Source organism: Myotis lucifugus, unplaced genomic scaffold (genome assembly GCF_000147115.1).
Source record: "Myotis lucifugus unplaced genomic scaffold, Myoluc2.0 scaffold_198, whole genome shotgun sequence".
In the NCBI taxonomy this organism is placed as follows: Eukaryota; Metazoa; Chordata; class Mammalia; order Chiroptera; family Vespertilionidae; genus Myotis; species Myotis lucifugus.
The window spans coordinates 1,554,389-1,569,199 of record NW_005871246.1 but is presented as its reverse complement, the minus strand read 5'-3'; the positions used below and the strand labels follow the sequence as shown (position 1 = coordinate 1,569,199).

The window sequence follows — 14,811 nt, the reverse complement described above, 5'->3', positions numbered from 1 at the left end:
TTCAAGCTGGTGCTGCTTGAGCCCCGTGAGGTGAACATCTCTAGCACAGCCAGCATTCCTCCAGCATTCACTCGGCGCACCTCTGCCCTGGCCCTCACGCACCCCTGGGGGCTCAGAGGAGGAGGTGACATCCTAGAGACCACACTGCGATGTCACTGCAGAGCTGGGCCTCAAACCCAGCCTGGGCCTGGGCTCTGACCGACAGCAGATCTGGCTCTGGTGCAGTGGGGGCGTCTTGGGTGAGGGGTGGGCAATGGCATCTGTGGGGCCAGGAGGAACACCACCCACAGGGGAGGGAAAGGGGCTTCTCCCTGCTCCACGGGTGCACAGCTTGGCTGGCCTCAGGAGTGGAGTTCGGGTTGTGCCAGACCGTGGCTTCTCCCTGTAGAACGGCCTATTCTCCCAGTCCCAGAGGACCCCAGGTGGCCGGGGCAAGATGACAGCCCTCAGCGTGACACCGAGGCGAGGTGCTCACCGCACCAGGCATGGCGCTCTCCTCACAGCTCCCTCAAGGGGCCGCACTCTCCTCAGCTCTGTCGGACACACGAGGAAACTGAGGCCCAGAGGACAAGCGACCTGCGTGTGTGTGCATGCTCCCTGAAGACTGTGCTCACAGCAGTTTGGACCCAGGCCAGGCAGGCTGACTTGGGCCTGTGCTCCTGCTCGCAGGACCGCTTGAGCGGCCCACTTGAAGCAGTAACACCTGGGAACCAAGCCACCAGCAGCTGACAGTTCAGACCTTCAGAAAATGAAAACAAACACCTGAACAGCTCCCCAGCCTGGCTTTGGCGCTCTGGGGTCACCGGGTCTCAGCCAGTGGTAGAAGGAAGCGAGGGTAATGGGGCCTGGAGACGACGGGGTGCGAGAGTAGAGATGGTCATCAGCGGGCCCCGGGCCCCGCACTCCAGTGCTTACAGAGCCCTTGCTCATCCAGGACCTCACTGTATATGCAGTGTGTGTGGAGGGCCTCCTGGGAGGAGAGGCCTCCCTTCTGCCCAGCGCCATGTGGGTGCCTCCTGGAGGTTCTTTTGGCCGTCTGCTCGGGCCCTGACCACTGGAGGCAGGGCAACTGTGCTGCACCCACTGTGCAGCTGCAGAGAGGGACACTGAGGCCCGGCCTCTCTCTTGGGCCGCTGCCACCTGGGTCCTGACCAGCAGATGGCAGCCAGAAAGGTGAGAGAGGGCAGCCAGAATGGGCTGCAGCATGTACACTGAACTCTGGGTCCTGTGAGGTGACCAGCTCCCACCCTCATGCAGGCCAGATGGGAAACTGAGGCTCGGGCCCAGGCACTGGCCCAAGGCCAGGCAGTGTACGGTGCACTGTGGCCCAAGCCGCCACCCCCATCCCTGAGGGGATAAATGGATGGTGCCCCCAAGCCTGCTTCATGAACTGCTGGTGAGGATGGGGGCTGTATTTTTCCTCACACATGGGGTTTGGAATAGGCATGCCTGGTTCGATGAGCACCTCATCTCAGCTTCACGCTGAGGGCTGTTATGTTGCCCCGGCCGCCTGGGTTCCTCTGGGACTGGGAGAATAGGCAGGGATAAAAAAAAAAAACAGGGAGAGAGAAAGAGAGACAGGGAGAGAGAGATGCTCACACATGACAGGCAGAGGGGCTCAGAGGGACAGAGAACAAGAGAGAGGGCCTTAAACTTGCAAAGAGTGCCAGGACTTGCAGATGAAGGTGGCCAGGCACTGGCTGCACCATACCCTGCAGGCGGTCAGTGCTGGGCAGTGCCCTCGGGGACACCAACCCAGCTGGGCCCCGATGAAGCCCTGCCGCCCCATTGCTGGCACGGGTGGCCCCTGTGAGATAAGAGCCCACTGGGCCTCTCTGGCTTCCCTGGGCGGGCGATAAGTGTGGCCTGCTTGGGGTCTGATAGGGGGCAGCCACCGCGGCGGTTGGCCAGCGGCCACTTATCAGCCCATCGCTGCCCATTTCATATCTGTGGGAGCTGATAGGGCCCCCAAGGATGCAAATAGTGTAGGAAGCTCCTGGGTGTACCCCGGCCCTGGCCAGGGGTCTGGTTTTGATCTCTAGGGGCTTATGCTGCAGGGTGGACAGCACCACCTGGGTGATCACGCAAGCTGGAGCTCACAAACCCGTAGCTGACTCTGGAGCCAGGTGGTGGGTCCACACCCAGCGCTGCCACTTCGCAGCTGGTGACCTTGGACAATCCCCTTGGTCACTCGGTGCCCCTCTGCTCCAGCGAAGACTTCTCTGACCCCCCATCAAGGTGAGGCCCTCACCATGTACCTTCTTCCCACTGGTCGGTCATGAACCTCACTTGTATTATTACGCCTGTGTGTGTGCACACTCACAGATTCTGGCACGTAACAGGTGTTCAATAAATGCTTGCTGCGTCGAGCATGTGCCTGGCATGAGTACAGTCTCCCATCCTTCCAGTCACCAGGGACCGCGCCCTGCCTCCTCCTCCCCAGCTCCCACTGACAGCCCTCCATGGTACCTGCGCCTGGAGATGCAGCCCTGCCAAGTCCTCCCACAGTCACCCCGTGTCCCTGAACCAAAGAACCACGGAGACAACCAACCAACATTCTTCCTTCTCTTCACGAATGCGTGGAACTGGGGTGGGGTGGGGGTGGGGGGCCAGAAAGAACACATTTGGTGGGACCTCCAAGGTCAGAATTTCAGCTGCAAATTGGAGGGCGTGTGACTGGTGGCCCAAAACCACCCTCAAAGACCTTCCCTGTGGTCTCCGACCAGGCAGTTTGCAGCTATCTCCCATCTCCCGGGTGCTAGCAGCCACCTCGGGGCAGGGTGGGGGCAGGCTACCCTGCATAGGCCTGAGCACCTGTACAGCTCTAACTCCCCAGCCCAGGTGGAAGGCACGCCCCCCCCCCCCCCCGCCATGGCTGTTTCTGCCTCCTGGGATGTCTTTCCCTGCCTCCATCGCCTGCTCCTCTTTCCCCTCCTAGGAACCCACTTTGGTCTGCCACACCAGGCCTGGGATTCAGCTCTGAGCATCGGCACAGCTCGGTGCTGGCCTCCAGCGATACCACTGGCCCCACAGGCAGGCTGGACTTTGAACAGGCCTGGGCCCAGTGGGTTGCCACCAACCTCTCCAGCCAGCAGGCCAGGCCTGTCCCACGTGAGCCGCCAGAGTGCTCAGCTCCAGGGCTCCCAGAAGGCTGGGCCTGGGGCCATCCAATGCTGCTGGACACGACCGCAGGTGTGGTTACCTGGCCCGCTCCACGAGCTGCTGGCCTCCTCCTCCAGACTCGTCTCTGGCTCCTGCCCCTCCGTCTCCTTGGAGCCTTCAGGGGATGTGGGGTGCGGTGTTGGCAGTGGGGGCGGGGGATTAGCTTCTGCAGAGAGGAAAACACTGTCAGGCCCCACCAAGCTCTGGGCACCAAGTTGCCTGACCTCTTGACCCATCCTTGGTGGCCAGGAAGGACACCAAGGCCCAGGTAAGCATGTGCCTAAGGTTACCCACCCCTAGACTTGTTCTAATTGGGGAGGATCAGGCAACTCAATTTTCCCCCTTGGCCTTTAAAACCCCTCATTCCCTTCATTAATTGTAGCAATAATAATTGCTATTCCAGCTGCTGTTAATAATTAGAGTGCAGGATGCCCTGCTGGGCACGCCCAGGCCAGGGGCACACATGTGGGCTCCGCCTTCCCGGTCTCCTCCACGGGCAGCTGGGGGCCTCTCCAGCAGGCCCTGCACCCAATTCCAGCCCAAAGGGCATATTTGCCTTCCCTGCTGGCCTGATAACCACCTCAGCCCCCAATCGATGAGCTCCCATAAAAGCCCCCCCTTGGTGACGTCACGCGCCCAGCAGGTTATTAATACCCGAGATAAGGGCCATGATTAACATCAAATAAATCAATCACACAGTATAAAAGTCCTATTATTTTTGGCTATAAATCAACGTGGCTGGCATTTGAGCTCCAGCCACTGAGAGGGAGCCGGGCTGGGCCCGCCCGAGAGGCAGATATTGCTCCTGCCGCCTTATCTCGCCCATCACCGAGTTATCACCACGGCCTGTGCCAGGTGCAACCCCGGCTGTTTTTTCCAGCTCCTTCCCCACCCCGCCCCGTGCAGCCCCAGCTCCCAGATCAGATAAGGGGCCCAGCACCCTAGGAAAGCCACCGGGTCAAAGTCCATAAGTAACCAGCCACTTGCCCTTTGGCAGAGGCCTCCCCATTAGTGCATGGCAGCTAATAGTAATCGTGATGGCGACAAGGGGCCCCTCACACACTCCCTCAGTCCCATTGGCCACCCCAAGGGGTTCACGCCCAGTTACAGATTCAGAAACTGAGGCTTAGGAAGGACAGGCGCATGGGCTGGGGACCAGTGGGAGGGAAGGCTGGTGTTCCATCAGGCAATGTGAGATGATGATGATGGTGGCAGAGATAACAATAATGAACCAGAACTGGCACCAGAGGCCAGGCTCCTGATCCCTTCACATGGCTGCGCAGTCCCCAGTGAGCTGAGAATGATGGGAGCCCCAGCCCTGGGTTCAAGTCTCGCTGGCCCCGCCTCCTCTCACTGCATAGCCCTGGTGACTCCAATGGGCCTGCTACTGGGGAAAGGGACACAGGGGCCAGCAGGTCTCAGAGGACCAGGCTTGCTGGGCTCCTGAGTTTGTGGTGACCCCGATGCTCTGAGACTGGGAAATGCTGGGGGTGGGAGGGTCTGCAGTGAGAAGGAACCTCCCAGCCAGAGACAAAGGTCTGTCTGGGATATCTGCCCACCTCCTGCCCCTTCCCAGCTTCTTGCCACCCCCTCCTCCCCTGCAGAGCTCTCCTGCTGTCTACTCCACATCTCATTTCAATGTTGCCTCCCCCCACCCCCCATCTCTTCTTCACTCCAGTCATGCCCACCTACTTACCACCCTCCCAAATGGGCAGTCTGTGGCTGTTTCCTCCATCAGAAGATGGCCTGGGGGTACCTCAGCCTGGGTGTGCATTCGTGGTATGAAATGGGAATGGGAGTAAAATCACCCCCACGGCCATGGTGGAGGATCCGGGAGGCAGAGGAGAGGGAGCTGGGGCTCAGAGCAGATGGCCCAGGCAGAGCCCCGCCCCTTCGTCCTCCCACTACTAGCCTTCCAGTCTGTTTCTTCTAGAAAATAGGACGGGTGTTGACCTCCCCCAGCACCTCTGCTCAGTGAGGCTCCTCCTCCTAGGGGTCTCGGGGATGTCTGGGGGTACAGCTATCCTGAGCCGGCCTCTTGGTGTCAGGTTAATTCACCCCTGGGTGGAGGACTGCCTCTTCTTCCAAAACTTGTTCTCAGCTTAGAAATGTGTCCCACCCTCCACTGGGGAAACTGCCACCAGGAGGTCCCAAGAAGAGACTCCGGTGCCTGGGGTGGGGTGGAGAGCAGGTGGGGAGACAGGGGGAATCAATGTGAATCCAGACTTGGGGGTCAGATCCCTGATCAGGTGCGTAGGCTGTGCGACCCTGGGCAACGCAGTAACCTCCCTGGGCCTCATTCCCTCTTCTATGAAATAGGTCACCCCCAGTTCCCTCCAGCTCCTGGGATCAAGCCCTTGGCTGGGAGCCACCCTGGCTTCTCCTCGCCCCAGCAGGCAGTTAGCCCACAGATACACCAAGTTCAATGCTCCTGCACAGGTGTGGAAACCCAGGGGGACTGGCTCTCATGAAGTCACAGGCCAGAATGTGAAAAGGTGTGGGGTGGCTCAGAGTGCCAGACCCCAGCCTGCCATACCCATTGCCCGACTCACCTGGACTGGAAGGGCTCAGGGGTTTGGGCTCCTCCTTAGCCTCGGGCTCAGGTGCTGCAGCCTCCGGCTCTGGGAGGCCGATGTCTGCGGCCTGAGCCTCCTCTCCAGCCTCCATGTCTCCGAGGGAACCTGCAGACACAGCCCAAGGGAAATCGTGAGGCTCTGCTCCCTCATGGTATGCCCTGGCCACTCCATGGAGTCAGAGGCCATGAAGGGGCAGCCATCAGTGTGACCTGATGTGTGAACCTTACCCATATCAGCCCAACCCCTGCACCTGGGGGTCACTGGCCTTCCTGTTACACCTCACCTGCCCTACAGCCTCTACGGGCCCAGTGAACTGCTCTTGTCAGGACGATCGTCCCGGACTCCCCCCTCTGCTCCAAACCATGGTAGCAACTATGGGGAGTCTTGTGGTTTGGGGAGCTCTTGGAGGCTGCCTGATTGCTGTGGCTCTTCCTCGTCCCACAGGTATGCTCTTGAGGGATTTGCAGAGCCCCACTGTGCGCCCACAGCTCCTGTGGGTAAACATCTCCTGGGCCTGGCATAGCTGTTCCCTCTGACCCAGACCCCTCCTCTGGGAAGCAGCCCACACCCAGGTTCCAGGTCTGGGAGCTTCTTGAGGGTGGGCCCCAGCACCCAGCACACAGGTCTCCGAGAAGCCGATTTCAGGAGTAAATAGCTGATGGGCACAGGTGAACACATGGGTGTCTGCAGTCACCCTCTGGAGGCTAGAGTGCCACAGGCCTAGGGCCCCCTAATTCCAATCCCCACCCTTCCCAGAGGCTCTTACAAGGGAGCCCCACGGAGCCCACATTACAGGTGAGAAGGCAGATGGGAGTCCAGGTGACCTGACCCCAGCCCAGCCCTGGGAGGGTGTCAAAGCTGGACCTGCTAGTGCCCCTGAGTGCAGGCCAGGTTGGCAACCTCTGCTCCGGGGTCAGACAGATGGTGCCGTACAGTGGGCAGAGAGAACAGTGGTGAACAGGTGCCCCTCCTCCTCCAGCTCATCAGATTGCCTAAGCCCCTTCTATCCCTGTCTCAGCCTGGGCCCCAGGACAGGTGTCGGCGTGGGGCTGCCTCTGCCCCAAGTACAGCAGGTCCTTAAGTAACATGGATGAGATACTGTAGGAACCTAACTGTGGCTATATCACCTAGCCTAGGGCAAATTTGGTTCGTTACACCTCCAGTAACTTAGAGTCACAGAACCTCTAAATGACACTGAGGACTTACTGTACCTCCCCAAGCTCTTCCTCTGCAGCCACCTGTCATGCCCCACCCACCAGTCACCAGGGAGATGACACTCACTATCCAGGTGTGGTGTGGGGGAGGATCCTGACTCAAGCCCCAGCTATGGAATGGGGGGCAGGGAACGGGGGCTTTTGGGCCCAGGCCATTGAGCCTGAAGCATCCAGACCCTCTTGCTGCTGAGGAAAATGAGCAAGAAGAAAAGAGCAAGAAGCTGTGGCAGCATCTGCAAATTCACATGTCAGAGGTTCCTGATGGAGAAGAATGGGGCTTGTTTTGACAGGAATAGAAAGCACTAGAAGGGGACCTGAGCGGGGAAGAATGGAGTGGCCACTTCTCAGGGGCCACCGAGCTCCCGTCCCCAGAGGCAGGCAAGCGGCAGTAGAGGGAGACTTGCTTGGGATTCACACCTCAGTGGCTGGTGGTTCCTGACCTTTTGTATGTCATGACCCCTCTGGGAATCCGATGAAATCCAGTGCTTTCTCCCCAGAAAAACACAGAGAGGGACTAAAATATGTCCAGCTTTAGGGGCTTCTCACCGAATCACTGGTGTCCTTGTTGGTGCCCTTTCTCTCCAGCTTTGCCAGGGTTGTCCAGGGGGTGAAAGAAGGTGGGTGGTTAGCTGATGGAGGGAGGCGGGGCCCGCTGATGCTTCAGCTGCCTGCCCATCCAGTCACACTGTGCAACCAGCCAGCGCCTCACACGGCCACAGGAACTGGCTCAAGGCAGCAGGACAGGGAGACCCACGAGGCTATGAGAGAATGTGGTGGCCGAGTTCCCAGGCTTACTTTCAAATCCTAGCAATTTACATGGACAGGGAGGTGCAAAGCTGGTTTTCTCTTTGCATTTCAGGGCCTCTCTCTGACCGCAGGTGCGCGATGGCCGCTACAGTCGTGGAAACTTTGTTCCTGGGGGGGCAGGTGCCTTTCCTCATGTCCATGGACATCTGAGGGCAGACACTTCTAGAAAGCAGAAGTGCCGGGACCTCTGGATTCTGCGGGGACTTCCAGGCCGGCAGGGGAGATAGTCAAACAATAGACAGGCCCCAAACCGCAACAACAGAAAATTACAAATGTGCTGTGAGGGGGGGAGTCAAAGGAGAAAGACAGATGCTACCAGCAGTTCTCAGGGGTTGATGTTGGTGGAGGCTGACAGCTGAGGGCAAAGGAAGCGGCTTGTGCAAAGGCCCGGAATCCGGACAGGCCTCGATATGATATAGGAAGGAGGAGTGGGGAGTCGAGGCTAAGAGGAGAGTAGGGCCGACCTCCTCTTAGCCTAGAGACAGGGGTGGGGGGTGGGGGGGCTGAGGGGAGGTAGATCCTAACCCGGAGGCACACAGAGGGTCCACACAGGTCATTTCCCTGCTGTAGCCCTCTGGCCTTAGCTCTAGCCTCCCCAGGACACCTCAGAGCTATAATTACTCAGACCACACAGAACCAGCCCCAGGCTAAGCCTCTGTGCTCTGTCAATGCGCCCACACAAGCAGGCTGTGTTGGGCTGGGCACACCCCAGACCGGTCGGACTTGTGCCCCTGGGACAGGTGGGAGGCCTGACCCGCAGTAACCTCCCTCGGCACGCACCTTGGTAGGAAGCACTGGATGCAGTGGAGGCCAGCCTCTGATCCCTCCCCCATGGAGTCGGCCCTGAGTGGGCACTGCCCATCACCGTGGTCAGCACACAGTCCTGAGGTCAGCCCACTTGCTGGCCTTTTTCTAGAAGCCCTGGTGCCTTCTGTAGCTCATTCAGAGCTGGAGGGGTTGCCTCAGAGCTGTGGCCCCTCCTGCTGAATGGGCCATGGGATTTCAAGGCCTCAGTTGCCTGTTCTGGAGAATGGGTAAGAAGCTACCTGCTTTCAGGGAATGCAGGGACCAGAGCATTGGGGTGGGGCTGACACTCCCTTCCTCATTCCTGTCAGGCCCCGGGATGTCCCCTACTCTTGGTGCCTCACCCAGGTGGGCCTCAGCCACCCCGGGAGGCCCTGAGCTCCTGTTGGGTCCATTTACCGGAGAACAAAGGCATCTGCTCTGCATCCGCTCTGCACAAAGGCGTGACAATGAGCGTGAAGAAAGAGGCAATTTATTCTAATGCTGCTAATTCAGTTCCAGCACAATTAACACAGCTCTGATAATGCAGGAGACAACTGCCAACCAGCAAATCGCTACAAGCCCACAACCAGGATGCAGCACGGCGAATCCCGCCCCACACTCGCCTGTGCGCACAGAGAGCATGCCACATTGTCCCTGCTTAAGCCCATGGCACCTGTTTCCACCTGGGGCGCAGGAGGAAGGTTTCTCAGCTGGCAAGGGTGATTGTTGAGATGCTATGCTTCCCTGGGTGTCCTGGGCGAGGACAGAGCCTGCGGGGCCCCTGTGGGACCCTCTGCCCAGAGACCCTAACAGCTGAACCAGCAGGAAGTGTCCTTGCTGTGACCTCAGACGAGGAACTCTAGCTTTCTGTGCTCAGTAATCACGCAGCTCCCACCTTACAGGATGAAGTGTGGTGACACCTGTATTTGAACTTAGCTCAGGGCTGGCACACAGTACATATGCCCCAGACATCAACTGTCATCATCACTGTCATCATCACTACCTACTACCACCTACCTCCCAGCAGGGCCTAGGAAATGGTGGTGGTGGTGGTGGGGGGAATGGGCTATGATTAAGCACTACCCTGTGCTCAGCATTTTGTAAATGTCCTTTGTACCCCTCCAACCCCCTGTAGCCAGGGGTATAGCGATGATGCGGACCGTGTATGGGGGAGGAGGGTACACTTCTACCATACAGGGAGCAGTGGTGGGAGAGGACAGCGGGAGGGTGACAGGACCAGGTGGAAGGGGAGGCAGGGCCATTAGACAAGTCATGATGGGCGAATGCACTTCCCAACACCTCCCAAGATGGAAACCTGAGTCACTCCCACTTTGCAGATGAGTAAACTGAGGTCCAGCAAGGTGAACTGACCTGCTCACGGGCCTGGGCGAGGAATCAGTGGTGGGGCAGGTGGGGAGGAGTCTTCTCCAATAAGCCACCCTTCCAGATACCAGCTCAGACCAAGGCCCTTCCCAGTGCAGGTGCGGCCTCACGCCTCTCCTTAACCTGCAAATGACCTAGAGTGAGGACGAGGCTGACCCCATTGCCTGGTGGGGTCCAGAGGCCGATGCCCAAGGCCGAGCACCTGTCTGGGGGGTGCATGTGGGTGATGACAGTGGTCACCGCCAGCCAGGGCAGCCCTGGGCATGGCCCCCGCTGCCCGGAGACCCTCGGTTATCACGGTGAGCAGACGCCAGCCGCTGAGATCAGTCTCCTGCTCATTAAGCTGATGCCGAAATGGAATGAAAACATAATAGCTATTTGATTGGGGGTGAGATATTTTGCATATTGGCTCAGCACTGATAGTGGAATTTCATCAACTCCCTTTTTTCATGCTTTAAAACTGAATTACAGAGACAGGCTCTGTGCAGTGGGATGATCCCAACTCCTTCCAATTCCCGGAGCAGCAATGATTAACGAACTCCTGGCTTTGATAGCAAGGCAACTGGGGGGTCCTTCTGAATAACTGCCTTGAAGAAAGCAAGAGCTGGTAGCCGAGGAGGGAATAAAATCCCTCCGGACTTCAGCCCCCAGGTCGACCTTCCAGGTGGCTGCTAATGGAGGTGGCTTGAAGCACTGGCCAGACACCCCCCCTCCCCGCAGACTGCACCTTGTTGAATGGGGGCAACTTTGACCATCCCCCGACCAGGCCATTGGAAACGTGAAAGAACCAGGGCAAAGGCCCAGTGAGCCCCCACCTGCATTGGATCTTCCCTGATGCCTGCCCATTGCACGGGCCATTTATGCCTCCCTGGGAACGTCCTCTATAGTCCCAACTTACAGGGGAGGAACAGGTACCGGCATCTGCCTTCCTGTGTTAGAGTGGGATTTTAAATGCAGGCTCACTGGTGTGGGGGACAGGTGGACACTGTAGGGTTATGGGCCCTGCTCCTCTCTCACCAATATCCTGGCCTGGCTGGAGAAATTCAGAGCTGGGAGAGGGTCACCAGGCAGACCCTGGGATCTGATGGCTCATTTTTAATCCTTGTTCTTTCCTTCACTCACTCATCAATTCACTAGCTCAGTTCTTCACTCACTTTTTCATTCACCCATCAATCCTTTCCTGAGTCTGCCAAGTGCCAGACCCCACAGGCATTGGAGACCCTGCAGCAACTAAGATGTACCCCCAAGAAAGAAACATGAAAAATGCAAGTGTGGCCTTTGCCACAAAGAAGAGGTGGAGGTGCCAGTCATGGAAGGCTTCTTGGAGGAGGCAACAAATGAGTAGTGACCTAGAAGGGGACAAGGTTGCCTGCAAATGGGGCCAAGGAAAAGCATTCCAGATAGAAGGAACAGCAGGATGTTGAGGTTGGTGACCTTGTGCAGGTCATGCCTCCCTGAGTCTGGTTTCCTCACTGAAAGCCTGGAATGACAGTAACCTCCTGTCATGGGCTGGGGTCAGGGTTCAGGCAAGATGGTGCCAGTAGGTGCTGAGCACAGATTTGTGGTTATTATTACAACTGTTATTATTTCAGCTCTCCACGGAAGTGCCACCGGGCCCTCTAGAGGTGGGGATGGAGGTGACAGGGCTGGGGTGCTGAGGGGCTGGGGGCTGGGGCGAGCAGTGCAGGCAAAAGACTGGCAGAAGGCCTGGCCTCCTGTCTTGCTGGCTCTGGGCAGCCAGTGGGCAGGTGGGAGCTCAGTGCTGCCAGGAGAGAGACCCTGGCCTCTGGGTGGCACAGTGGCCAGATAAGGCCCTGATAACAGAGAGAAAATAGCAACAGATTCAGACTTTCCCACCACTGGGCCGCGGGCAGCTCGGGCCATGGTGGGGACAGAGAGGTGGTGGGGACAGCCCTGTTCTCCCTGAGGGAGCCATACTCTAGGGAGCTCAGGGTGACAGGGACCCGGTCATTCTGGGGGCTCAGCAGACAGAGCTGGGTCTGAACCCTGACCTCTCATCAGGAGGCAGTGTGACCTCTGGTGACGCTCCCCTCCCCTGGGTCCTGGCCAGCACGACTGGATGTTATTAAACCCCTTCCCAGGGCCAGCATGCCTCTCTCCACTCTATGGGGATGCTCACCTACCTCGCCGGCTGTGGTGTACAATGACTGGCACCCAGGGCCCCACCCTCCAGTAGCTGGGACACAAGTGCACAGCCTTTGACAGTTTATGAAGCTCTGCAAGAACCCTTTTCAATATTGGCCTGTGGGGAAACTGGTTCCTCTCTACAGATGGGGAAACTGAGTCAGGGAGCCCTACACCAGCCCCCACCTGGCCTCATCGCGGGTCTTGGGCTATCTGCCCACACAGACTCTTCTTCCCAGGCAGGAGGGCGTTCGACAGACAGGAAACCAAGGCACAGAGTGTAGGGGCGGCTGGTTGCCCTGGCCAAGCACCCGTCTGTCAGCTGCACCCTACAGCCTGCAGACTCCACTCACTGTTCACGGCCCGTATGACCAAGTGCCTCGTACTTATGCACAGTTTTGACAAGCAGCTGAGTTGCTTTCCAGCCCAGGTGGACGGAGAGAAGCAGGTTAGAAGAGGGGAGTGCTGGGTAGGGACAAGGCAGGGTCAGGACCAAGCCTGGAGAAGCAGGAGGGAGCCCAGTATATGGGGCTTTGGTCAAGACATGATATCCCCAGAGCCCTTAGTGGGAGAGGCCCCAGACAGTCTAGGGGCTGATGAGGTCAGCTTGTGCTATCCAGGGGACAGGGGCATGCCCAGTAGGGCCTCTGATAAAAAAGGCTCACTTAATCAGAAGTTCTTCAACAGTTTCTTTAACATGAACAGAGGCAGGTTTCTGGACCATTGCCTCATTGGAGAGCACAGCAGCAGAGGGGTGGGGGCCCTCTTGAGGGGTACAGGCACCCACAGGAAGAGGCTGGAGCTCTGAGAGGTCCTCCTGGACACCCAGCCAGGCCCTGGCACTGACCAGCCCTCCTGGTGGGTTCTCTCATGCCCACTTCCCACCAGGAGGCTGAAGGCTGGCACCAATATCACATAGAGCCTGGTAATCTCAGTGGGTCCATCTCCTGCCCACCCCATTCCCCTAAATATGGCCTGAACTGCCTGCTTCTCTCCTCGCCACTGCCAGTGTGGGGTCTAGTCCATCAGCAGAGCAGGTGCCCCTTCTGGGCCCTAGCTCTTCCCTGCTCCACCCTCACCCCCAGAATGACAACCAAACCCCTTCCGCTGCCCTGGCTCTCCAGCCACAGCGCCCCGGCCCATGCTGTCCCTCCGCCAGGACACTCTCTTGCCCCGTCTCTGCCAGGTTAAGGCCTTCTTACCACTCAATTAACTCTTCCTCCCACAGTCTGCGTGTCCCTGGAGCCTCACATTTATTTGCAAGTCATTTGTGTAATTTTCATGAGAGTGGGGGTGGGAGAGCTGGTCAGCTGATGATCCCTGCTGGCCCTGAAGTGCCCAGAGGGAGGATGAAGGGTGACTCACCTGCAACCACCTTCAAGGAAGGCACTGCCCCGGTTGCCCTAATGGAGTGTTCAAGGACTGCACCAATGGCCATGAGGATAAGGATGCTGTTGGCGACACAGAGGGTCCCAGTGGAGTGCAGAGGGGTCTCTGGAGCCTCAATAGGTACAAACTAGGAGGGGCCCACAGGCCCCTGCTGTGGCCTGCCAGTGGCTCTCATCAACCCAGGATCAGTCCCAATGACAGCTAGGGTGACCACAAAGAGGATGTTGGCAAGATAATCTTGGCTTATTTGAGCAGGCAGCCTGTTCCTCTGAGAAGATCAAGCATCTGAACCTCTGCCTGTTCTGGGGACCTGGGCCAGACGCACTCCCTCACTGGTCCTGCCCCCACCCCCCTACCTGGACTGCACGAGTGGGCCTGGAGCAGAGGAGACACGGGGACCGAGCAGCTTGATTCTCTACTTCTCCACCAAGGGTCAGCCAGGCGCTGATTGAATGCACCCTGTGACAGAGCACTCAGACTCTTCTTCCAGAGGCACAGATCGGGGTCCCTGGCCCTGCGCCTCCCAGGTCTTGGTGTGCCCATCACAGATGCTGTGTATACCTGACAGGCTGTGTGCCTCATAGCTCAGCAGGCACCCAGGCCTGGAGGTGCTGGTGACTGCGGCTGTCCCAGTAAGCCACACTGGAGGAGGGTGGCTGTCACAACCAGCACACCCTGGGCCATCTGAGGGCAAAGAGATGCCCTCAGCATCAAGCACAAACTTGCAGTGCCTGGGGCGTGCCAAGCAGGGGCCCCATGTTCTCTCGGAACACAGAACCATGCTCTCATGGACAAGAGCCACTGGGACCTACTCCAACTGCTAACAAATTAAAAAGATCTTATGGAGATATAATTCACAGACAATAAAGTGTTACTCAGCGTTTAACAGTGTGTTTATTAAAAGTTGGGAAGGACAGGCATATGTGCCCAAATAAAACCCAGGGCCCCCTGTGGCCCAGTCTCATGCAAAGACACTAGCACCTTTCCTTGTCACCTCTCCCACTCCCAGCCACCAGAGCCTCTCACTTGGCCCTAAACCCAGCCAGGTCCATGCCTTTGCCCTCCCTTCCCGCACTTGAATGTTCTTTGTCCCAGCTTCTCTCTCCTTTCTCCCAGGTCCCTTCTCCCCACACCCTCTCGATCACAGTCCTGGCAGCCAGGCTGGCTACCTACCTCACTGGAAGGGTGTGGAGGAGGCCTAGATGCCAAGGACAAAATAAACCTTCCTCTCAGCAGAAGGTGGGTGGATGACAGGTAAAGGCCAGCAACCATACTCATGTGGATGTCTTGTCCCTGTGTCCCCATTATACCTGGGGGCTGCTGTAACCAAGGACGGCCCCCCAATGAGA

The 14,811-nt window shown here is 58.1% G+C and overlaps 1 protein-coding gene across 1 annotated transcript in view; it reads right to left on the bottom strand.

The window, feature by feature from the left end:
• ZFPM1 (zinc finger protein, FOG family member 1) overlaps positions 1-7,721 on the bottom strand; it is a 45,253-nt gene extending 37,532 nt beyond the window's left edge. The window contains 3 exon segments of the mRNA XM_014463094.2: positions 3,203-3,328; positions 5,715-5,843; positions 7,499-7,721. Of these exon segments, the coding sequence (XP_014318580.1) occupies positions 3,203-3,328; positions 5,715-5,829 (241 nt within the window). The 5' untranslated portion in view covers positions 5,830-5,843; positions 7,499-7,721.
• Positions 7,722-14,811: the final 7,090 nt, after the last annotated feature.